The 27,237-nt window shown below is 40.5% G+C and overlaps 1 protein-coding gene across 5 annotated transcripts in view; it reads right to left on the bottom strand.

The window, feature by feature from the left end:
* Positions 1 to 27,237, bottom strand: part of BCL11A (BCL11 transcription factor A) — a 160,012-nt gene that overhangs the window by 4,887 nt on the left and 127,888 nt on the right. For 2 of the 5 annotated variants that reach the window (XM_069768902.1, XM_069768906.1), the window contains exon 3: positions 1 to 3,357. This exon is cut by the window's left edge and continues 1,397 nt beyond it. In XM_069768902.1, the coding sequence (XP_069625003.1) occupies positions 1,340 to 3,357 (2,018 nt within the window). In that variant the 3' untranslated portion in view covers positions 1 to 1,339. The remainder of the gene's footprint in view (positions 3,358 to 27,237) is intronic. The other 3 variants (XM_069768903.1, XM_069768904.1, XM_069768907.1) reach the window with 3 other exon arrangements.

Here is a 27,237-nt window from a genome sequence, read left to right as displayed (position 1 = left end):
AATTATACTTGTTGTCATACACTTTTTGTTCAGCTTTAATTTAAAGGCTGTTTTACCAGGTAAATCATCAATGGCCTATCCGTAGGATATAACATCAATGTGTTATCAATGGGGGTCTCTATTTAAGACTCCCACAATGACACATTGGTGACACATCCTAAAAATTAAGATTATTGCAATCTGAAGCTGAATATGCCTTTTCCTGGTACTGTAGCTAAACCACTATATGGCTGAGCTGCAGTACTAGGCACAAGCACAATATGGATGAGCCATTGTGTCTAGATAAACATTTAAGGGTATACAACACTCACGGAGTGCTGCTGCCCCTCAATACTGCTGAACATGAGAATTCCACAAGTCAGACTTCATTGATGGCTCATCCTAAGGATAGGCCATCAATGTTTTCTCCTGGAAAACCGCTATACCTTAAGGTTTACTCATAGTTAAACTGGAAAGAAGAATCATTTTCCTTCTATTCAAAAGCAACTAGTATACAACTCATTAAATAAATATGGAAAAATGATGATTAACTAGGACATGATGGGTCATATTTTAGGTAGCCTCAGTTATAAGAAATACAATATATTATAATTATACACTAGATCAATGGAGACCTACATATATCCAAGTTGAATTAAGCTACGTGTTCATTTCAACATAGGAAGAACCATTGACATGGTTTCAAATAGACTGAAGGCACTCAGATATGCTTGATTTAAACCAAATGAACGCACAAATTATTTTTTGAAGGCCTTTTTCTATGTGTTTTGTTGGTTCGCTTCTTTTGTCATAATGTTTGCTTAGTAAAACACTAAAAAATAACCCCTGGCATGAGAAGATGAGGTTCCACCAGCATTTGCAGCACTAGGATACCTGTCCCTGGAAGTCTGGTGAAGAGATGTTCCCTCTGCACATCAGAACACAAAAACTGTACATGATATGTATTGCAGAATGTATGCAGCATGGTCACTTGTCAGCACAGAACTGGAAACAGTAATGTTTGTTTTGCAACTAATTCAGGGACAAATGAAAATAGCTATAACATACCATACATGCTGTCTATTATATAAAAAAAAAAATTTTAGAAAAACAACATACACAACATGTAAATTATTGCACAAGAGAAAGGCTCAAAGTTTGCGTAAAATGCAATAGTATTGCCCCAATAAAGAACATGCATTCAAACGGTGAGAACAAAATATAAAGAAAAAAAATTATAAAAAATAAAAAATTAAAATCAGGAGTGCTAGTGATAAGCACGGTCTTGTATCCTTAGCTTTCATTATTTTTTATCACAAGGGACTAGAAAAAAATCTACATGGGGTTTCTCGATATACCTCTATTCAGTTTTTATATCATTATTCAAGACTCGATCACTGTGCCATTTTTTCATGTGTTTCTCCAGGGTACTGTACACGCTAAAAGGCATCTGACAAATTTCACATTTGTAAACGTCCTTTCCCACCTGACCATGTGTTTTCATGTGCCGGGTAAGTTTGCTACTCTGCGCGCAGGCGTAGTTGCAAAGCTCACACTTATATGGCCTTTCACCAGTGTGGCTCCTCCTGTGAACAGTAAGGTTACTACAGTTCTTGAAGATTTTTCCACAGTACTCACAAGTGTCGCTGCGCTTGCCCTCTTTTGAACTGGGCCTTCCAGGCCCTGGGCCACTAATATGGGGAGTGCTTCCTCCACTTCCTGTGCCACTACGGCCTGAAATTCCTCCATCCATCTCCCCTGGAGGTGTAGAGAAACGTAAACTACCATTTTCAGATGAGTGCTCTGATGAAGAGGCAAATGGCGATTGTCTAGAGTCTCCAAAAGTGAGGAATGGATCTTTTAGCTGCCTAGATGCGGCATAGCCAGCAAGCCACTGGGAGTAAACATTTTCTGCGTTAGGCATAGCTGCAGCTGGGAGGTCAAATTCCTTCTCAAGTTTTATGCGTTTAGAAAAAGGACTCATGGAACTTGGGCTACCAAGAAGCAATTTTTTTGACAAGCCTCCTGAAGCAGATTCACCAGGTGAACAACCCCTCCCATTAACAGTACCACCATCTATGCGATCTGATTCTCCTGCAACTGAGTCTTCATCGCAAGTGTCTCTTTGAGCTTCTGGTTCAGATAAATGCCCTCTTTTATGTTTATCAATCAACGCCTGATGAAAGGCATCACTAAAGTGATGCATTGCACCAAGACCCACGCCTTGCATCACATCAGGCATAGATCGGCTTTCCTCACCAGATCTGGAGTTGTTTTCATGGTGACGAGCAGCTTCAAGATTTAGGGCAAAACTATAATCCGGTCTACTGTCTGTTTCTGTCAAATCCTCCTCCTCCTCCTCTTCCTCCTCCTCTTCCTCCTCCTCTTCTTCTTCCTCTTCATCCTCATCCCCATTCTCTGGAATCATATTTGGATCATTTTCACTTTTAAACTTGGCCACTACAGATTTGAGGGCATTGCTTGCGCTGCCAACTAGATCACTGGTTCCTGGCTCTGGAGAACTGGCCGTGGAAAGACCATCATCTGATTTAACTGTCATTGGGGAGGATTTATGCATGTGTGTTTTCATGTGGCGTTTTAGTTTGCTGGCCTGAGTGCATGCATGGTCGCACAGGTTGCATTTATAAGGTTTTTCTCCAGTGTGGCTTCTACGATGTACTACTAGATTGCTTTGAAATTTAAATGTTTTCCCACAAAACTCACAAGATTTTGATTTAATGGAAGGTTGGGAAGGAGGAGGTACAGACTGAAGAGGAGGGAGGGGTGGAGTTGCCAAAAATGGTGGTTTGCTGCTGGACTGGAATGGCTGCAGTAACCTTTGCATAGGACTCGGCCTGTTGGGCGACAAAGGGGGACTGGAACTAGAAGTGTTACCAGCAAGCTCTCTAAGTCTCCTTGAAAAATCCATTGCTGGTGGCTCCATAGCCAGGGGGTTAAGTCGCAGTACCCTGTCAAAGGCACTCGGGTGATGTGTTGCGAGAGCCATTTCTTCTGCACCCAGACGTTCTATACGATGTGGATCCAAATGATGTCTTGGTGGGGGGCTAAATAATGGGGGAGTTGGTGGGAATCGACCCTCAGATAGACCAGAAGCCTCTCTTGATACTGATCCAGGGATTCTCAATAGGTTAAAGGGATTATTGTCAGCAATATGAATTCCATGGAGTGGTGGCTGTGAAGGACATTCTGCACCCAGTCCTGACGGAATGCCTACCCGGGGTGTAAGAGGACTGCCATGTTCACTTTCCAGATAGATTCTGAAGCCGTGAGTGTTCTGTGCATGTTGCAGCAGAAACCATGCACTGGAGAATGGCTGTTTACATGTTGTACATGTATAGCTGCTGGGCTCATCCTTGCCTGAAAAACAGAAGTAATATCAATTATTATTTGATTAATCAAACAGTCAAAATGCATTAAAAAAAATCAATACAGCCATTAAATCCTTTGAATATTTTCAGTTTTTCTGAGATAAAATTTTGGAAACTTGCCAAAAGTTCTTTATGTACACCCTGTTAAAGTTACATTTAGGCTTTCAATTTCAAATAGATTTGATATTGGGAAATTCCACTTTTGACTAATGAATGAGTTTGGTTGCCTGCCAGGAATATTACTTTTTAACCCCCTGCCGAAATAAGACGTAAAAGTACATCTTATGTCAGCTCCTCGTGTATGGAGTGTTCTCAGGAACTGAGCCCACACAATATTAGGCAGAGGTCAGCTGTAATATAAGCAGTGGACTTCATAAGAGAACACCTTTGCGTTATATAGTACAAGGGATTGAACTATATAGCAGGTTCAAGCTCCCTAGGAGGACATGAAAATATTTTTATTTTTAAAATCTGAAAAAAATTATATAATATACATAACTATATTCAAATCACCACTTATTCCTGCATAAAAAATAAAGAAATTGAAAAAAGTAAAAATATTTGGTATTGCCGCATTAACAAATGTCTGGTCTAACAGAAACTAAAATTAAATAACCAAATCATAAACAGCGCAATAGAAAAAAAATCTAAATATCAGAATTGATGAGTTTTTTGGTTGCCACAACATCACAAAAGACCAAGCCTTCACACAGCTCTATCAACTACAAAATTTCAAACGTTACGGGTCTCAGAATATGGTGACACAGAACAAATTTCTTTTTTTTTTTCCTAAGAAATTCCCCAAAATTTTTTCCACCACTTAAATAATAAAAAAAGCTGACCTGTAAAATTATGATTCCAGGTCATTTTTCCATCAAAATTAATAATGATGTAAAAACAAAACCGTAAAAAAAATTGCATTCTTTGTACATTCACAGCAATTTCTCACTTTCGAATACATTCAATGGTAAAAGGAATGGTAGCATTCAAAGCTACAGCTTGACTGCCCCCGATGAAAAAAAATGTATGAATCTTGGAGGAAAAAATTAAAGCAGAAAAACCAAGAAAAAAAATCGCCTGGTTTTAAAGGGTTAAAAAAGATTGCATCTATTTGTCCAGAAATAAAACAATTATCCTATAGGTTCATTACACAAAAATGTACGTAGTTTAAAAATATAGCCCAGAAACAATGTACAGTGGTTTAATTTTTACCACTGTTGCCTCTTAGCTCCGGTTCATTGACTATCAACAACGACATTAAGTTTGTATGTTCTCCATGTGTTTGCATGGGTTTCCAGCTACTCTGGTTTATTCCAACCCTCCAAAAACATACTAATAGGTTGATTGGCTCTCTATGAGATTTGGAGTAGTGTTTGAGATAGAGAAACTAGACTGTGAGCCCCATTGGGGACAAGGTCTTATGTGAATGGTAACCATCTCTGTACAATTCCAAGCAAGTGCCGTAAAGAAGGGTTCAAGAATAAATCTTGGAACTGGAAATATAAGGAGAATCAAGCGTTCACCAAACGAGAACACGAAAACAGCAACACAGAAGCAAGACGACTCACAATACAGTAGCGCTATACTCGGGCTGACCTGTAATTTACTTTGCAATGCATTTTAATCTGATTAAATGTATCCTGCTCTTGGATAAATCTATTTACAAGATTAGATCATACAGAATGAAATTAGGTTTTAAACATTTGCTTAATATGAAATGTGAAAAGTAGCTAGATTTTTTAATAAAATTCTGTTGACATTACAGCGGCACTGGTCAGTCGCCTTTTAGCATTATTTATTGTTTGATATGAATTTCATTCCAGCAAAAGAGTCAAACGGTCTACACTCATGATATAATAATTTATAGCAATATTTTTTGATACTACAGTTTTACAAGTTATAAACTCCCATTAGAAGACATCTCTGTGGTTGGTGAACCCTTGCACACTAGGTTATTTAATGAAGTAATACAAACCCATAGTAGATGCCACCTATGCCGTCGAAGCACCTTTGTACAACAATATTTATAATGTACCTAACAAAGACTAACTGATCATTTTCAAAGTGTCATAAATGTATACCATGTTTTTCCTAAGTAACCATATTAAAATTAGTTATGGTAGTAGACTCAACAAGTTGTGACCCCTACATACATTAATTTCCTTCCTAATGTTCCAATGATTTCATAGGATATTGTCAACAAGCTAAAGAAGAAAGAGAATGTCATCCGATTTATGTTCCTAATACAGTGGAGCTAAGTATCAAAAGTATTCCTGTACAATGAAAGGAGTGTAATGCCCTTTTGTAATGTCTCAAGGCCGTGATGTTTGCGTGTTCTCTACCTAAAACGTGAGATTTGGAAATAAAGGCTAAAAGCAGAATGGTGGCTCAGTAGAAAGCCTCGTTGATTTGCAGCTCTAAGGTCCAGGGACCAATGTCTACATAGAATTTGTATGTTCTCCTCATGTTTGGGTGTATTCCCTTCGAATCCAAAAACATACAAAAAAGATAATTAGTTTTCTATGAAATTAGTTTAGAGTGTAAGATTACAGTCTCATTGAGGTTAATTGCAGGAGATTTATTAAAGAAGCACTCCAATCAAATTTTGTGTCCTCTTAACATATTGCAGTCATCATATTATGTAGCACTGTGTACTTACAATTGCTCATTTTGCCTTTCTACCCAGCTAATTGCTCTCTTTTCTATTAGGTGTATGACATCACATGACTAAAAACTGACTAGCTGAATCCTTCTAAGCTCTACGTAGAAACAGGAAGTCTCTTTTTTACAGCATGGCCTTTCATACCATGGATATCTAAGCTGCTTCAATTCCCTGCACATGGGGTTAGCGACATTGCGAATCAGAAGAAACATACTAAATTTGTAATTGGAGGAATTTGCTAATATTATTATCATTACAGCTACTAAATATTGGGTAGGATCTTAGAGATGGGAATACCCCTTTAATACATTCTCCCCATAGATGTGCTCATTTATGGAGGTTATAGCTATAGCATTGTTTTAATTTAACACTTTCCTGCTGTTATCCTGGGACAGGAGCACATCATAGTTTTTCTGTTTGCTTTCTATTTCCTAGAAATTATGGACATAGATCCCCTGTACTTAGACTTGAGAGTTAATTTACATGTATTATTGTTCATCCAAGTTCTCTTTTCGAAGAGCATGGCAGCCGAAAGCCTCCACTTATTATATAATGAACATTCAGTGCACAGTACTTGATGATTACAGTTTAGTCTTTCTGCTGGGTATATCAGAAGAGGAGTACGGTAATGTATTAATAATAATGTCAACGAGAGGAGTTGTTAACCTGGACTTCCATATAACATTAACAGCGCTGCTTTGAAAATGGTAATTATCAGTAGCCAACTAACAGCAAATAATGCATTACTGTTACTCCTTGTTCTTTGGATTTCTCCGTGCCGCCGCTTAGATTCTATTATGCCGAGCGGCATCTTCGCATTCCCCAACTTCACACCATCAATAAATGTGCTACTTGCCGTAATCAACTAAATTACTTTATTCACACCGCCTTCAGGATTGATCCACGTGACAAAAATTATGTTTCCATTGATTTGCCGGAGCGTAAAATGTTCACTTGCTTTGAAGAAATCAAAATCTTTTTTAATTTTTGCAATTTGTGATAAGGGTTCTTTATTATCTTACTAAACAACTCCAAAAATACCGGGGTCATCTAAGATGTAACGTGTATAAAAAGATCTTCGTGTTTGGGGGGGGATAGATGCCTAATTCGACAAAAGCTTTTGGAGTCTTTAAAAGAATAACATTTACATCAAAGGTTTCAACAGTTAAATGCATTTTACTCGCATAGATTTAACTAATGATCATAATAGCCGTGCGCACACTCAGCAAATGTCACCTATCTGCAGTCATTTTAATTCAGGAGCATAAAATGACACCGGCACAATCCCAATGAGACAAAATAAACTTTCAGCTAAAGATAAATGGAAGATAAAATTGCCAGATACTTCATATTATCTCAAATGAGTAGAAATCAGTTTACTTTCCATTTATATTTCTTCTTATTTGGGTTATTCCTTTAATGTGCGGCCTTTCCAAAGCAGCAATATTACTGTGCACACTGAAGAGCCATTTTTTACGTGAAGTCCTAGGAGGACAATCACCATGTGACCCCAAATGATGGCAAAAGCAGGTCAATGGACACATTAAAGTGTAAGTTAGTAAATAAAGTGACTTGTTCAGCCAAGCATGCGTTAATGATATACCAGGCTGAGCATATCGCTCAAAACTTTATCGATCAATGTGAACTTTTCATCCTGAGCAGACATCCTCTAAATAAATAGCATAGATAACAGCAGCGGCTGCGGCAATGATGACACTGCAACAGCAAGACAAGCCTCATTCTAGGAATAGTGTACTTGTATATACTGTGTATATATCTGCCCTAGCGCTATCTATCCATCTATCTATCTATCTATCTATCTATCTATCTATCTACAACCCTTATCATATTTACTGTAACTATCACCTCATCATATTTGTATCTTCTTATCTCTCTATCATCTATTTCTTTATCTCTATATCTATAAATATATCCATCTCCTTATCTATCCAACCGTTTAAATACTATCCATCTATCCATCGTATCTATTCATCCATCTACTGTCCATCTATTATTTCATCTATCTATCTATCTATCCATCAATCTATCCACCCATCTATCATCTATCTACTGTCTATCTAATCATCTATCTACATATTCATCTATTTTATTGTATCTGTATCTTATCATATTGAGTGTAACTATTACGCCAATGAAATCTCTGTCTACAGAATATCTATCTATTTATCTATCTATGTATCCATCCATCTATGTAAACATATATACAGTAGGTACTGAAGTTCTAAAGCAACAAACACAAGGTCCTGACAGATCCCTGTATAGCTCAGAAATTGGCTTATACTGCCCAATGGCTACAGTCTTTTAGATGAATTGCCAGGCAGAAGTTTCCTATTAACCTATCAATCTCAAATTACTTAATAAGTAAGCGGTGAGGTCAGAGAATAGTCTAGAAGCCTTAAAGTATGGAAACCATATATTTCTATTACTACTATTCTTATTACGTTTCTATGAAAAAATAAATTCATGTTGTGATATCGTTTGGAGGATCAATTTTTACTGAAATACCTTAGATGGTTCTACAATTGGTTTTACCTGTACAAGGAAATGAGTGGCCTACATATAAGAAAGGAGGCTCAAATTTATCTATCTATATATCCATCCATCTATGCAAACATATATACGGTAGGTACTGAAGTTCTAAAGCGACAAACACAAGGTCCCAACAGATCCCTACAGTCAATCTGGTGCCTCTGCAATGCACTGTATTAAAAGGACTGACTCCTAGAAGAAACATCTCTGTTAGATTTTGTTCACAGCAGCATTATTTTATTTCATAGTTTAACTCCATCACTGGAACCAAACAACAAAAGTCTGGGAAGCGCCAGCTTCTCCACATGATGGACACAAGTGGCACACAATAGACCCCCACTGACATTCGTGTTGTCCATTGGGTTTCCGTTATTATGTCAAGCATATTTTGTCTAGTATACTTTAGGGAGATCTGTGATTGAGCTTCAGGAGTGAACAGAGGCTGATACTATTTTGGAACATTATGGCTGAGTCAAGGAGAAGAAAACAATGTACAGAGGTACAGTAAGGACCCAGTGACCCTGTGAGCCTTTGGAGGATTCATTTTTACTGAGATCCTTAGATGGTTCTACAATTGGTTTTACCTGTACAAGGAAATAAGTGGCCTACATATATGAAAGGAGGCTCGATAACAGAGATCAAATGAGCCACCTTGCATTATAATGCTCAGTTTCATCACTCTGCACCAAAAAGCTATTGTCTATTTTCCCTCTTTACACAATTTCAATGACCCCTTAGTCAATTCCTGACCTCTTTTCTTACTAATAATGCAGTATCTCTGTAAAATCCTGATACACATTAGACTAATACTGTCCGAATCCACCGATATTGATGTCTTTGGCCATCAGTCTAATATGCATGGTGGTACCAGTTGACTGATTGTGGGAGAGATGTTGATGGCGCATGTCCAATTTCAGACTGCTGATCACACTGTACTCCTGGAGATAAGTCATGTCAATCGTTGGCTTTCTCATAGAGAACACAGGAGCGCTTGTATATTCAAGATCTAATGTGTTTTTCCAGCTTAAGGGTGAGTCCTGCAGAGGTTCTTACAAGAAAATGGAAAAAGGCATAAGACCAAACAGGGTCTACTTTCCCCTTAAGGTTCCATAGCAGCTGCACTGGCTACCATATTGTTACTGACGAGTTCTTTTCCATTCCTCTTGAGATTGGTAGTGCAAGATGACCAGCTTAACAAGTAAATCAATAAAATTTGCGTTACTCTATTGGGAGATGCTGTTGGATCTATTTTTAAAGAGCTCATTATAATACTTGGAATATATATTTTAAGAAAAAGGAACTGATTAAAATAAGAAGATAGTGATTTTTATTAATTCAATGGAAATACATACAACAAAGAGGTGCCTGATTTCAGACGAGAGAAGTACAATATGTGACTGACTCAATGTCAGCCTTTGGCATGTCTACAGCCACCAGCCGTGGAATCAACCAAGGAGCTGGGGCATGAGCCAAAAGAGGAGAGACGCAACATGAAACTACTGAACTAGAACAAAAATGTTTCTTTGCCAACAGAAAGCAAAACCAAAGTAAATTCATCATGTGCCAACTAGCTGTAGATGTCTTTTCCAAAATTGCCTCATCTGACAAGAAAATACACAGTAGTTCTTCACTAATATGTAAGTTATTCAGGCACTCATCTGGTTGCAACAACTCATGTCATGATATAAAACAAGTGAATAACAGGAATCACTAATATAGATATAAGATAAGGGATTAAGATTGACCCACCAACAAGATGTCCTCCTTCCATACTCTGTGACCAGAGGGTCACAATGCCATTCTTTCTCACCAGGCCATACCTTTTTAGATTAACTTCTTATCTTTGCCATCCTGGTGTTTTATTTTACCGCTGGAGTAATATCACTAATATATATACCCCACACCTAGTAATATGCTCACCATCTGATGTCTTCTTCTGTTCCCATGAGTTCTCCAGTCATCTTCTGCTAGTTGTGACTTGCCGGATTGCTCCTGCATTTGAGGTGTGAGACGAAAGTCACTTTTCGATGTTAAGTCTGAGAGCCTGAATGAGGCTCCCATAGACTTATGTTGAGAGCTTGTGACCATAATTGGTGACTTCTGGTCTATCAGCAGCTGTGGTCACAATATGGTGGAATGAGACAGGAGCAGTACCGGGAAAAACAGAAGATGGCAGCTGCTAAATATTTTACAAGGGGGCAGGGTACAGACATTAGTGGTACTGCTATGGTGATGAATTTAAAAAAATTGCCAGAGTTGCTTTAAATGTATTAATTTGTTTTAAACATCTTTGGTAGATATTCACTTTCAATTAATTGCAGAAAAATAAAGTTTAACTGAACCTTTCTTTGCAACTGTGTAATACTTCATTTTTCCTCTATTGACACTGCAGGGAAACTGAACACAAATAGCCGATCACTGATCCCAACAGTAGGGTAGATTATGTTTAGGAACCTTTAAAAGAGTTGTCCACTATGCTAGTCCAGGAAGAGAGTATACTTCTTTTTTTTATTTTATGTTGGGCATTTTAACAGTTAAAAAGTGGTTGTCCAGTAATAGGAAAAAAACTTTAAGGGTATGTTTCCACGGGGTGTATTTCTTCAGTATTTGCTGCGGGTTGGACGCTGCATATAGCTGCAGCATCCAATCCGCAGTGGCCAGATGTTACAGTGTAGTGGAGCGGATTTTATTAAATCCCATCTCTACTTATGCGTGCAGAGATGCAGGTAGCAAACCTGTGTAACCGAACATGCGGCGCGTCTTTCTAGACCACAGCATGTCTATTTATCTTGCAGAGACTCTCAGTCTCCGCAAGATAAATAACACAGTCTATGTATAGGATGTGGTGATTCCGCCTGTGTTCAATGAACACAGGCAGAATCAGCACGAGTACAAAAGGGGGCAGGGCTTTGGGTGGAGCGGGATATCCGCTGCATCCAAAGCACTGGGATTCCGGACAATGGACACATACCCTAATGAGTGGGGATAATCTGAAGTAGACAATCATATTAAATTACTGCATCATCATATACAGTAACTGAAAAAAAAAGACACTGTGGCCATGCGATGTATCAAAGCCACTTATAGTCATTGTATTTTAACAAGATCTATTAAACACATATCTTGGCTATGAAGCATATCATGGCCTCCATATAATATTTTCATCAGCAAGATATAAAAAATGATTAATTTTCCAAACATCAAAGCATTTTTGCGTATCCCAAAGTAATCTTTCTATCTAATCTTTGCATGCATACCAAATATATCCCCTGAGGCCAAAACATAAAACAAATACTGTCTCTTGACTAACAAATGAAAAAAAAGTAATATTAAACCATGAATCATAATGATGCAGCCCACATCCCATACTATAGCAATATAATAAACCAGGAAAGATGATAGATAGATAGATAGATAGATAGATGGATGGAAGAACAGATGGATGGATAAGAAGATGGATAGATGGGAAAATGGATATATAAAGAGATGGATCGATAGAGAGGTGGATCAATAGAGAGATCTGATAAACAGATTATGTCTATCCTGAAATAGGATCTGGGGGTTTGGCTTTTCACACCCTTTTTCTAGCTGGGACGTTACTGACAGTCACATTAGAAGAGATGTTGTATTACACGCCATGAGTTTCTCGGCTATATTTCTGTGCTGTTAATCACGCGCGAATAGAACAGCGCCAGACAACTTTTTTTTTTTCTGGTAAAACATGACAAATTCTAGGGTTTGTTTGTGGTGGTAATGGGGAGCCCCCAATATACATTAGACTAAACTTTGCCAAACTCAGCAATGTCGGTGGGATTAGCCGACATTGTAACGTGTATGGGAGCCTACTGACTCTCTCCTGACAAATAATGATGATGGTATCATCTATTTCATAGTGAACACAGTAGCGCTCATCTGCCTTAAGCGTTCCTGTGTTTGGGTAAGTTGGTGTAAGTAGGGCATAAATGCAGAGGTTATCTTTGTGAGGATTATTCTTTTCATTCCATCAAGACCTTACATTTTTGGCTATGCAATTTTCAGATGTATGCTCTATGACACCGGGCAGTTATTGGTGAAAACAAAGGTCTAACAGTTGGATTTCTACTAGTGTTGAGCGAACGTGCTCTAATAAGGTGTTATCCAAGCATGCGCATGTGCTAACAGAGTGTCTTTGGCGTGCTCGAAAAATATGTTCGAGACCCCGTGGCTGCTTGTCTCGTGGCTGTTAGACAGCTTGAACACATGTAGGGATTACCGTTTGTTAAGCAATCCCTTCATGCCTTCCAAGTGTCCAACAGTCACGAGACTTGCAGTTGCGGGGACTCAAACACATTTTTCGAGCACGCCGAAGACACTTAGCACACGAGCATGCTCTGATAACACGCTATGCGAGTACGTTTGCTCATCAATAATTGCTACCTGTTAACCCTTCATAACTCTCAGAAATCAAGTCTGCTCTTAGTAGTCATTTCACATTTTCTCTACAAGATTCATTTGAATACGAAAAATTATATTAGATATCAAAGCTCCATCTAGAATGGTAAACAATTCGGGTTGATAGGCTGAAAATTATTCATCATGAAGTCTTTGTAGTGATTGTAGTATTGTAAATATTTCTCATTTTCTTACACCGTATATCATTTATTTTACAGTAAAAGGACAACATGGTAACATGGAGCAAGGAAGGCCGATGCGTGTAACCTTACACATTGTACCAATTAACATTATAGACACATACGGACTGAACACTCAATAAGGCAGGCGCAGGGAGATCTCATTGTGTCACTCTCGTTATGTGTTCTATCATTTCCTATAATAGAATGTATTAAGTCTCACATGTTCAAAATAAACATATTAAAATAGAGCCATATGGTTTTGAAGTAAAAGCACAAATACTAATACAAAATCACCCAATTAGGCTTTTCAGTTACTAATGCAATACAAAAGAACTCCCCAGAGTAGTCTGATGTAATGTGATGTTTAAGGCCACTTTCATCTCTGCTCCCAGGAATAGAAATTGCATTCTGCACTCTTAGTAATCATGACTGCTCTGCTGGATATAAACACTGGATACGTTTCAGTTAAAAATGGGATTTTTTTTTCTACAGAATTTTAAACCTTTCTTTGGGGACTAACATCAAAACATGTTCCTTTACTTATAAATCTTTTATTGTGGACAAGATTGTGCATGATGACTGAATGTGAGATGTGCATCATGATCAGCATAACTATGGTTGATGCAAATACCTAATTTTTAGAGAGTCAAAATAAAAATGTTGTGTTTTGGGAGATAATAAACTGATTTTGATTGAGTCGTTAGGTGAATTAACCATTCTGAACATTTTGCTAATATAATCAGAGAGCACTAGGAATTTTTACATTTGATGCCCTTTCCCTCAGGGCATCTGCCATATACCAGCTGCCATATTCTAGCAGGTTATTATCATGATCCCATGGCTGAATGGAAAAACCAGTAATAACATTATACAGTATCACAGTTTTTTTTGTGTAATTAACTCGAATATATTTTAAAGTTATATTCGCATTTCACATAAAAATTACTCTATATTTCTAAAGAAAAATTATACTGTACATTCCCGACTTCTGATGGAGATGCTACCTTCTCCAACCTCCCCATAAGCTTGGATGGGCTAAACATGCATGTTTAATTCAGTGAGACAGCTGTAATACCAGTCACAGCCTTGATACAAGCATCACTGTGCTAGGAAAAAAAATCATTGCTGGAGATCCACAGTCCCTCCATTCGAATAATTGTTCAGCACCCTGAGGACAGAACTCCACAATTCAGACAATAATGGATATATAGCAATGGATAGATCAACAAAGCCTATTCTTATGATGGACTACCGTCTCTTCTTGTCAATAGTAGAGATGAGTGGATCATTTCAAATTTGAATTAGGCGACTTTTCCGAATTTTCATGAAAAATGTAATTCAAGGTGAATAAATTCACGTGAATCTTAATACTGGAGATCTTGGAATTGCTCATAAAATATAAGTGGGGGATATGAGAGAGAGAGAACCAAGCTCACCATAAGAGCTCAGGCTTTACAGGAGAGTGGATCCCGCTAAGCATAACAGCTTACTCTCTACAGGAGAAAAAGGACTCCGGTAACCATAAGAGCTTACACTCTACAGAAGAGAAAGGACCCCGGTAACCATAAGAGCTTACACTGTACAGGAGAGAAAGGACCCCTGTAACCATAAGAGCTTATACTCTACAGGAGAGAAAGGACTCCAGTAACCATAAGAGCTTATACTCTACAGGAGAGAAAGGACTCCAGTAACCATAAGAGCTTACACTCTACAGGAGAGAAAGGACTCCAGTAACCATAAGAGCTTACACTGTACAGGAGAGAAAGGACCCCTGTAACCATAAGGGCTTATACTCTACAGGAGAGAAAGGACTCCAGTAACCATAAGAGCTTACACTGTACAGGAGAGAAAGGACCCCTGTAACCATAAGAGCTTATACTCTACAGGAGAGAAAGGACTCCAGTAACCATAAGAGCTTACACTGTACAGGAGAGAAAGGACCCCTGTAACCATAAGAGTTTATACTCTACAGGAGAGAAAGGACTCCAGTAACCATAAGAGCTTACACTCTACAGAAGAGAAAGGACCCCGGTAACCATAAGAGCTTATACTCTACAGGAGAGAAAGGACTCTGGTAACTATAAGAGCTTACACTCTACAGAAGAGAAAGGACCCCGGTAACCATAAGAGCTTATACTCTACAGGAGAGAAAGGACTCCAGTAACCATAAGAGCTTATACTCTACAGGAGAGAAAGGACTACGGTAACCATAAGAGCTTATACTCTACAGGAGAGAAAGGACTCCATTAACCATAAGAACCTAAACACAGGAAAAAGGTATATTTCAGCTCACCCTTAGTTAATCTGTCCGATGTGGTAAATATCAGTCTGAGCACGGAAACAAAGTGTTGCTGCCACAACAGTAGTCGACGTGTAGAGAAAAAAGATGTGGATCCAGCTCCAGGAATAAAATGTAGAAACTTTATTAGTTCACATTAAAATGCTGCTGAGACATGACCGGCATGGTGGGCAAAATAGAGCAACCAGCACCCGACTGGACGCGTTTCGAGCAATAAATGTGCCCTTAGTCCTCAGTATGATACTGGGAAGCGCTGAACTATTATGACCCAAGTACTGACCACCACTGTGCAAGTATGATTATCCGTAAGTTGTCATAGCTGCAGGGCATTATGGGGAGGCCTACGAGGCAGTGTGAAATTCAGCAGTTTGGGAAATGGTGCTGTGAATTTTAGGAAATTTGACTCAAACTTGATCTTGCGCAGATTGATCCGCTCATCTCTACTCAGAATTACAGCGATCTCTCATTGAGAAAGCACTCCACATGATCTATGGAGGATGTAGTGCTTATCAAGTGATTTGCTTTCAATATACACAAATGTGAATTTTCATTGCATTTTGATTTGGAAATAAGCAATTATATTGAGCAGAAATAAATATAAAAGCGCAACAATATTAATAATGTAAAAAAGACAAAAAGCTGAAAAGATAAAGCACTGTATGTCACTTATACTTGCTGTTTCTCTCCTTTCACCTAGAATATTAAATTATGAGTCGTCCCACAGTGATCTAAGATAGAGGAGATAGAGGAGACAGAAAATGCTTTTACTTATTTGGCAAAGATCTAAATTCCAGAGAAACAGCCGAATAATGACAACAAAAATGAAAGTGGTCCCATCCACCTCATCCATAATGAGCAAATCGCTTCTACTTTTTTCAAAGCATGTCACATTATGATTTTATTTTTATCACAAACTAGCAGAAGAGCCCGACGTTGCCCGGACATAGCAACTAACTGTCTGGCAGCACCTCACACTCCTCTTCCATATAAAATTGGAAACAGTTGATCCCGAGATAAATTGCACTAACTGCAATAAAGCATATCGTATACACAGCCTACTTCTTCTGCAGCACCACACTTTTCTCCTGTAGACCTCGTTCACACATTATTTGGTCAGTATTTTTACCTCAGTATTTGTAAGCTGAAACTTGGAGTAAAACAATCAGAGGAAAAGTATATTAGAAACACGTCACTACTTCTGTATTTTTCTCCCACTCATGGTTTTGGCTTATAAATACTGAGGTAAAATACTGACCAAATACTGAACGTGTGAATGTGGCTTCATACACAGCCTCCACCTGCAGCTCCTCACTCTTCTTTATACACAGCCTCATACTGCAGTAGCACCTCACTTCTCTCATTTTCCCATCACACCTCTCATTTTTCCCCTCACATCTCTAATTTTCCCATCACGCCTCTCATTTTCCCTTCACATCTCTCATTTTCCCCCTCACATCTCTAATTTTCCGCCCTCGCAGCTCATTTTCCCCCCTCATGCCTCTCATTTTCCTCCCTCACACCTGTCATTTTGGCCTCACACCTGTCATTTTCTGATCACTCCACTATTTTCCCCTCACTCCTCTCATTTTCCCCTCACTCCTCTCATTTTCCCTTCACTCCTCTCATTTTCCCCTCACTCCTCTCATTTTCCCCTCACTCTTATTTTCACTTCACTTCTCTCATTTTCACCTCATTCTTCTCATTTTCACCTCACTCCTCTCATTTTCACCTCACTCCTCTCATTTTCATCTCACTCCTCTTTTCTCCTCATACGTGCACAGCAACTTCCTGTTATGTTAACAGCAGTGTAATCCATGAGGCTCCTCCCTTTCCCTTGACATCATGACTCACAGGAGCAACTCCATTCTAGACACGACGTGAGCGTGGCTTGAAAAACACACACACTCAGCTTTATATATATATAGATCACATGGGATAATCAGTATAAAAATCCAGATCTCACTTCCACCCAGTATAAATTAATTTTTCTATAATGCCAAATTATATTTTGTTGTAAATACAGGAAAATTAATGATAAATCCTGTAAATATTTATCTATTTGCACAAGTGAAGAGTACATGAGAATGTGTCTAAGGGGTGAAGTTTCTCCTTGTGGAAAGTGCCAATTCAGCGTAAGGAGACTTATAGGCCACGCAACGCTCTTCTGGGAATTTAAATATACAAATAACCTCTTCAGAGGGTAAGCGGACAGAAACTCTAATGCTATCTATTGGAAGTAGTAATCCTAAAAATCAATATTGTCCGTTTAAAATGCCTTGCCATGTGACTTATGATAAAAAGTAAAACCAAAAACTAAGTTTGCAAACATGCATTTCTGGGTGTTTGCCCCTCATCAGTGCTAAGCAGGAGAGCTGATTTGGCTGGGTGAGAGGCTTCATGCAAGTGGTTTAAGGGATAAAGTTTCTCTTTATGGAGAGTGCCATATCAGTGTAAGGAGACTTAAAAGACTTGAAATGCTCTTCTGGGAATTTAGATAGGCAAATATTTTTTTTTAAGAGAGAAAGAGGAACCGCCATGCATTTTAAATTCCCCAAAAATCATTGTATGGCTTATAAGTATGCTTTCGCTGATTTGATACTCTCCACAAGGAGATATATCCCCCCTTATCCACCTGTCAGAAGCAGTTCAACCAGCCAAATCAGCTCTTCTGCTTTGCGCTGATGAGGTGCAAGCACCCCGAAACACTTGTCTGTAAATGGAGTTTTCTAATTTGACTTCAATATTAACTTTTAGGATTGCTATCTCCAATAAGTGTCACTAGAGCTCCTGTCATCTTATTCTCTGAAGAGGCAAGATGCATAGTACATTAGAATACCCAACACTTTGTAATATATCTTATTAGGAAAAACTCCTTTTTTTCTTCATCCAACAGCATGAGCTATGTGATCCCAGTTTGCAAGCTTTCTGTAAATGCTCATGATGCTCCACGGTCACCAAGAAGTCCATCTAGATTAAAAGTGTAAATACTAAACTGAGAAGAGGGATGAGCAGCCGTGGGGTATTCCCAATTCATGCTGTGAGATGGGAGAAACGTAAAGGGCAGTTGAGTGTTTAGAGCAAAGAAATCTGAATTCTCACTCGGGAGAACCTGTCCAATTAGTAAAAATATGGAGAAATGTACAAAACTGATACAAATGGATGGAATATGCAGATGAAGCAAAATGTTTCTGGCTTCACTACCTGTAATATACTTTCATAGTTAGTTATTGTCTCTTTTTTGCGTGTGGGGACCGTTGCAATTAAAGACTCTCTTTGCGAGCGGCTTCAGAATTCAGATCACGTGCACCCATACAGCTCTATAGCTGATATCATCCAAGTTCAGTCCAACATCCGCGAACACAGACAATGAAGAAGATGGAGCAATTTAAGTCTCCATCTTCTCCCCACCTGTGCTCCGATTCTCGCACACAATAGAATCAGATCACGCTAAGATGACACTTCGATCAAAACTCCGTCAGAGTTTTCGCCGAGTGTCAATTGCATAATCGGACCTAATGAGAGAATCTACGGTCTAAAATAAATCATTTAAAATGATATTCTATATTATTTTATTGTCACAACTGTGGATTTAACACTGTTTTTCCATACATTGATAGAAAATATCATAATTAAAGACACGGCCAAAGGAATGTCAAATGCTCAGACTTAATTCTATACATTTAAAATGACAGTCTTCCTTTAAAAGCCCATCACAGACCCGCCTGACTTGGCAATGCCACGTGTGCTCTTAAATGCCCAAAGAGATTTCAAGGTTAAATCTCATTCTCTGGAAGCGGCTCCGGTGCTGTTCCCTTCATACAGCCTCCTGCACTTCTGATTTAGCCACATCTAACTGGACTCAGTTCATCTGATTATACACTCCCTCGCTTCCTAGAATATGTAATCTTGTCTTCCTGATGACATTTTAAATATCCAACTAGACAAATAATTGCAGCAATAATTGATAGCCCAGGCCAGCCGAGAGATTATTGATTGGCAGAGTAGCCACTGGAAAAAATGCTTAGTGCTCCGGCTTTACACTTTGGATATGTATGTCTGACCATTTATATTTATTTACCAGGACCTTCCCCTGTAAAATCAATGCGCCTATTAATTGTCGTGTGGAATTAAGTGCAATGGGGATATTTAACTAATGAATAATGGAGACTTATGTACTGTACGTTAAATGGATAGAACTATTTAGTCGGAAGTTTCACGGCAGTGATACATCAATTACTCGTCTATAGGTGTAATAAACCTTAGTGTGCTATAACATTCCTTCCAGCAGAGGCATAGCGTTTCTAGGTCTACCCATAAGGACAGCATCGTTTTGTAAAACGCAACTTATTACTATAAAACTATTTCCCCATAGTATTTCTATCATGTAAGTAATATTGTATCTAAGGCTACGTTCACATTGGTGTTCCGCCAATGTGTGTCGCTGTTGCGCCGGCGACGCAGCGGCGACGCAGCGGCGACGCGCCCCTATGTTTAACATAGGGGACGCGTGCGTCGTTTTGGTGGCGTTTTTCGCCACGTGCGTCGTTTCCGACGCTAGCGTCGGACGCAAGGAAACGCTACATGTAGCATTTTCTGTGCGTCCGATTTTCGTCGGAAAACGACGCACGCGTCGCAAAACGCGCGCGTTTTTGCGCGCGTTTGCGTGCGTTTTAGCGTGCGTCGCGCGTTGCGTCGCCGACGCACGGCGGCGCAACGCTAATGTGAACGTAGCCTAAGGGAGTAATACAAGGGGGAAAGCTCTGATTCTTGATGTCCATGATGAATGTGGTCTGTAAGGAGGACGATCCATTATCTTAATCTGTGCATCTGGGAAATACATTAGAGACCTACATAAAAGCTAAATTTGTCATTTAACTGTTTCTTTTTGTGCACTGTGATAACTCGCTAAGGTTGGGAAAAAAAAGTTTATTTTACAAAAAATTCCATAAAAGTTTATTATTATAGTATATTGCATGAGATCATGCAGCTAATGGCTGAAAAGTTGATACAAAAAAAATAACCAATACTCATCTTTTTAATTCCCCCAGCTTCAGTGGTCCAAGACCATCTTTATATACTTCTGTGTGCTGTACAAGCAGATGACTGCTGCAGCCAATCATTGGTCTCAGCGGTATGCTAGCATGTTTGGCTGAAGTCAGTTAATCGCTTCTTAAATACCTGAAGGGCTGTCACAGTGTAGAGGGATCATCCTTATTCTTACTTGCACATGGAAACATGAGACACAATGGAATGAAACAGAAAAGGAGAAGGTACAGATTGGATATTAGAAAAAACTTTTTGACAGTGAGGGTGATCAATGAGTGGAACAGGCTGCCACGGAGGTGGTGAGTTCTCCTTCAATGGAAGTCTTCAAACAGAGGCTGAATAGACATCTGTCTGAGATGGTTTAGTGAATCCTGCATTGAGCAGGGGGTTGGACATGATGACTCCGGAGGTCCCTTCCATCACAAACATTCTAGTATTCTATAATTCGGTGCTTGGCTGTAGAAGTCATGCTTATGGATGGCATGGAACAGTAAAGGTACCTTCACACATAACGATTTCGTTAACGATATCGTTGCAACGTCACACTTTTTGTGACGTAGCAACGATATCGTTAACGAAATCGTTATGTGTGACAGCGACCAACGATCAGGCCCCTGCTGGGAGATCGTTGGTCGCTGAGGAATGATCACGACCTTTTTTTGGTCGCTAATCACCCGCTGTCATCGCTAGATCGGCATGTGTGACGCGATCCAGCGATGTGTTCACTGGTAACCAGGGTAAACATCGGGTTACTAAGCACAGGGCCACGCTTAGTAACCCGATATTTACCATGGTTACCATTGTAAAAAAAAAAAAAACAGTACATATTCACATTCCGATGTCTGTCACGTCACCCACCGTCAGCTTCCCTGCACTGACTGTCAGCGCCGGCCATAAAGCAGAGCACAGCGGTGACGTCACCGCTGTGCTCAGCTTTACAGCCGGCGCTGACACAGTCAGCTGACGCCGGGGGACGTGACAGACATCAGAATGTGAGTATGTACTGTTTTTTTTTTTTTACTTTTACAATGGTAACCAGGGTAAATATCGGGTTACTAAGCGCGGCCCTGCACTTAGTAACCCGATGTTTACCCTGGTTACCCGGGGACTTCGGCATCATTGAAGACAGTTTCAACGATGCCGAAGTCTTTCCCCTGATCGTTGGTCGCTGGAGAGAGCTGTCTGTGTGACAGCTCTCCAGCGACCACACAACGACTTACCAATGATCACGGCCAGGTCGTATCGCTGGTCATGATCGTTGGTAAATCGTTTAGTGTAGCGGTACCTTTAGAGTGAAGAGACGATGTGGGAGATTGCAAATAAGAGAGATGTTTTTTGTTCATTTTAATAACATTTTCTGCTCTTCATGTTTTTATCTCCTGGACAACCTGTTTAAAGGGACACTGTCACCTGGATTTGGAGGGAACAATCTTCAGCCATCGAGGCGGGGTTTTTGTGTGTTTGATTCACCCTTTCCTTACCCACTGGCTGCATGCTGGCTGCAATATTGGATTGAAATTCATTCTCTGTCCTCCGTAGTACATGCCTGCACAAGGCAATCTTACCTTGCACAGGCGTGTACTACGGAGGACAGAGAATGAACTTCAATCCAATATTGCAGCCAGCATGCAGCCAGCGGGTAAGGAAAGGGTGAATCAAAAACCCCGCCTCCATGGCTGAAGATTGTACCCTCCAAATCCAGGTGACAGTGTCCCTTTAAGTTCATCCTATTATCCTGCTGTTTAAAATTACACCAGATTCTCTGAAAAATGGCTATCTGCCACTTTAGGCCATGTTCACACGTTGCGGTTTTTACCGCGGATCCGCAGCGTTTTTGACACTGCGGATCTGCAGCAGTTTTCCATGCGGTCTACAGTACCATGTAAACCTATGGAAAACCAAATCCACTATGCACATGCTGGGGGAAAAAACACGCGGAAACACAGCGTTGTTTATTCCGCAGCATGTCAATTCTTTGTGCGGAACTGCAGCGTTTCTGCACCCATTGGCTTGCATTGAGTCGGGCACTTCTGCAGCAAAACCGCAGATGTAAAAAAGATCTGCGGTTTAGCTGAGGAGGAAATGCTGCAGTTCGGGAGGGGGGAAGAGTGTGGGCGGAGTGTGGGCAGTGACTGTGTGCGTTTGTGTGTGCGGGCAGGGTCTGCGAGCTCTCCGTGCTGGTTCTGTGGGCTGTTCGGATGGTCTGCGGGCTGTCCGGGTGATCTGTGGACTGTCCGGGTGGTCTGTGGCCTCTCCGTGCTGGGTCTGCGAGCTGTCCGGGTGGTCTGTGTGCTGTCCGGGTGGTCTGCGGCCTCTCCATGCCGGGTCTGCGGGCTGTCCGGGTGGTCTGCGGGCTGTCCAGGTGGTCTGCGGCCTGTCCGGAGGCCTGCGGCCTGTCCGGGGGGTCTGTGGCCTGTCTGGGGGGTCTGCGGTCTGTCCGGGTGTGTGTGGCACTGTGTGTGTGTATGTGTGTGTGTGCATGTGTCTGTGCAGGTATCGTCCAATGGGACTACAAATCCCATAGCGCTGTGCCTGCTACAGTGACAGTGAGTGACACATTAGCCAATGATGGGACAGTAGTAGTCCCATCATCCGGCTAATGTGTTGAATGTATAAAAAACACAAACATACAACATACATACAACATATTACATACAACATACAAACATACAACATGTATACTACATACATACAACATATTACATACAACATACATACAACATATTACATACATACAACATGCATACTACATACGTACAACATGCATACTACATACATACAACATACTACATATGATCCGTTTTTTTGAGAGAGAGAGAACGGAAAATGTACATGATTTCAATGGAAAAAATGCATGAAAAACCGGATTCGGAGGCAGGATTCATCATTTCATATCTCAGTTTCATACGTTTTTCGCCGGATCCGTCGCTGCGCGTTTTTTCGCCGGACAGGAAAAACTTTCCTCTGTACGTTTTCTCCATCCGCCAGAAACAGTTTCTTTTTACGGATCCGTCAAAAAACGGATGAAACGTGTGGCCATCAGGGCAATCCGGTGCTAATACATCTCTATGAGAAAAAAAACGGATCCAGTGAAAAAAAAAACAGATCCGTTTTTTTTTCAAAACTCGACGGATTGTGCCTGACGGCAAAAACCTGATGTGTGAAAGTAGCCTAACTATCCATATATCTGTCTACATCTATCTATCTCATTCCACCTATCTATCTATCTGTCTGTCTATCTATCTATCTGTCTGTCTATCTATGTGTGTAATGGAGTGTGGGTTGGACAAATGTAAAAGAGGAGGTTGGACAAGACGTGACATCACAAATCTTTTTTCTTTGTTCAATAGTACATCTTTATTTAGCTTTCAAAAACACATACAAAAACGCATCAAAAACCGCATCAAAACCGCGCAAAAAAAAACGCATCAAAAAAGCATCTGCGTTTTCTGCCAAGAGCTGTGGATTTAGTGCAGAAAAATCCGCCGGCAAATCTGCAACATGTGCACATAGCCTTACAACTCCCCTCACATCTGCTTCTGAAAAGAGCCTGGAGCTAGTGAGGAGAGTGGGAGAGGGTTAGGTGGAGATACAGGGGTAGTACTAACTGTTGGTTTCCATGTCAGTGCAAGGCATGCTGGGAAGTAAGGGCAGAACAAAGCGTATGCTGGGATCCAGAAACCATGGAGTCAGTAAGCAATAGAGCAAGAGGACTGCAGTGAAGCTTAAAAGCGGAGAAAAACTGGATTATGCTCATAAAATCCTCCCTTGATCTACTCTGCTGATGCTTCTACCGCATGTAGAGTAAAATCAGAATAGTAGAGCTCCAAAGACATACCGATAAGGAATTTAGATTGTGAGCCCCAATGGGGACAGTGATGATAAAGTCTGTAAAGCGCTGTGGAATTAATGGCGCTGAATAAGTGAGTAAAAGTAATAAATAAACCATTTTAAAGGAGCTTTCCTGGCTTTTTAATTGATGGCTTATCTATATGATGCTACATGGACAATGGATGTCCACAGGAGTGCATGACCAATGGACTGAGCTGCAGTAGTGGGCACACCCTTGCTTTATGAACATCACTGTGCCAGGAAAAAAAAGCAATAAAGGGGCCACATAGCTCTATGAACTTACATTCTGGGAGATAAATCAAGTGAAAATCGAGGAAACCCCTTTAAAAAGCATAATAGGCACATTGATTTGCTCATTGTATTCTATGGACATGCACATCTGCAATCCGAGAAATGATCAAAAACAATTTGCTCATCTCTACTTGGCAGGTTTTTCTGCAACATTATGGAAAATAATATATACCGTAATACAAGAAATGCCATTGAGATATGACAAATGGCAAAATCAGCTCTGCCACATTGCCAAACTTTGCGGAACGACACATATGTACTTTCAAGATAAGAACTTTCCAGGTCCTCAGCTTTTACTTTACACTAGACAGTCCCCTACTTTCCTACCAAGAAAAGTGGTAAAAACCTATAAAAACATCACAGTCTTGAGAACATTTCCTCTTTGAGAATTTATAGCCGTTTCCTTATGGCACATGGAAAAGACAGAAACTCATGTCTTGACCACCTCACGCACGGTGCCTCTGAAGAAGAACATCTACTGGGTTTTTTCACTATCATCACTATTTCAAATAATACAAATTTTGACAGGCTTTGCCAGTAAATTATCAGAAAAGTACAATACTGGTGAATATGCTCTGCTATCTAACAAAAATGTGTAAAAATGAGACACTTTATATGAGGTGACGCCTCCTACAGAAACTCAAAACCTACAAAATATCAAAATTATCACCCAGGACCTTGAAAAAGAGCGAACACCTGCTCCCTGCTTATTGAGTACATTTTGTAAGGTTTATGCAGTTTTTTATGTATACAGTCCACCATTCTACAGAATAACGTGAATATATCCAAAATGACCCATCACATGGAGGGTTAGTGATCACGTTTACCTTTATACTTGCTATAACATTGGTTTCGGAAATCACTTTTCTGCAAAAGCTTTTATAGACCAATTATGTATATATGCAGCGTTTCCGTAGTAAAATACCCTGAGATGTCCTTACCAGGAGTTTCTTGAGGGTTTACTGCACTCTTTAGGTTTTTTAAGTAATATGAGACACCGGGAGGTCTAATCTTTTTACAGTTATCTCCCATACATTCTGGCAGAGATGGCAAGTATAGTATGTAGAGGCATCCAGGCTTGGACTGGCCCACAAGAGAACAGGTGAAACCCCAGGTGGGCCACTGTGCAGGAGTGAACCACTTACCCCTCAATGTGAGCTGTAGTTTTCCCAATAAATTTGATTCACTATGTACAGACAAAAGCAGCATCTCATCATTCATTCAACAAGCTACCAGTGTCACGCATTTCTGTTTGTTTCTGGTTTTCGGCATGACAATGTATGTCTTTGCTTTAACCCTTTGCTCCTTTACCCTTAATTGAGCTGGGATACTGTTGGCTGTTACCTGTATGGAGCTTTCTCAGTTCCCTGCTCTGCTGCGCAGCCATACATGGGTGGTTAGGTCTTTGCCCTGGTGCATGACAATCCGCATGTGCGGTCCTTGGTTGCCGCTGTGGAAGCTGTCCGTGGGTTGTGAGGTCATTTGCAGCTGGTGCATGACATTCCACGTGTGTCAGGGCGTGCAGTCGCTGCCAGGTGCCCTAAGCCACAGTTCCTGCACTGATTGTGCTGTAATGGTTACTGTTTGTGCTTAGGGCATGCACGGCCATACCTCCCCTGTTTCTATCAGGGTTAGTGTGTGTACTTGAAATGCTGTACCCAGCCAATTGTGAGGGGCAGCTCATATATAAAGCTCCCCTGCCCTATGGGCGGGGCCTGAGCTACTCACAAAGCTCTTGAACTTTGCTATGTGTGTTTGTGTTCCTGCACCTCTCCTGTCTGTTTTTTCTGTTCTGGCGCCTGTCCTGGAGGCGGTATATCCAGGCCCGAATCCTTAATCCTGTACCTGTCCTGTCTCTGAACCTGTCTGAACTGTGCATCTGGAGCCTCGCACCCAGTGACTTTGAGTTTCTCGTAACCGGTGTTTCTACTGAGCATCTACTCTGTGCTCTGGATACCATGCGGTGCTGTCCTGATGTCCTTCCTGTGTCCAGATGTCCTGTCTGTACCCTGATGTCTTGCCTATGTCCTGATTACCTCGTGTATCCTGATGTCCTGCCTGTGTCCTGATGTCCTGCCTATGTGTGCCTCGATGGTCCATTGGTGCCTTAGGGTCCAGTGGGTGGTACCCTTCTGGGAGGTGTGGAATCGGGAGCCTGGCATAGTCATGTTTAGTTTATGTACTGTGTGACTTTACTTTAGTAAACTTTATTTTCTCTATACCTGAAGTTGTGCGGTGTAATCAAGTCCTACGTGTCTCTTTCCTTGTCCACGTGCTCTGCTGCCACAGAACCCCAGTCTTTGCCCTCCCCTAGTTCGTGTAGGCCCGGGTCCCCTTCTGCGGTATAAGGGGACTGTATTGCGCCCCCGGGGGACGCGTGCCCCATGCCTTCTGAGGTCAGTCGGCTTGGGGGCGTCTATGGGCTGGGCCGAATCAGCGGCTGCAGCTGATCTTGACAACCAGTTTGTTGAATGAACGAATGAAATTATATCTTCTTAACCAATGGTGGCATGACCATTGGGACCCACACAGATTGGAAAACTGGGGAATATTATT

The sequence above is a fragment of the Ranitomeya imitator genome, chromosome 5 (assembly GCF_032444005.1).
Source record: "Ranitomeya imitator isolate aRanImi1 chromosome 5, aRanImi1.pri, whole genome shotgun sequence".
NCBI classification, from domain to species: Eukaryota; Metazoa; Chordata; class Amphibia; order Anura; family Dendrobatidae; genus Ranitomeya; species Ranitomeya imitator.
Note: the sequence above shows the minus strand (reverse complement) of the source record. Positions and strands in the feature narration are given on the sequence as shown.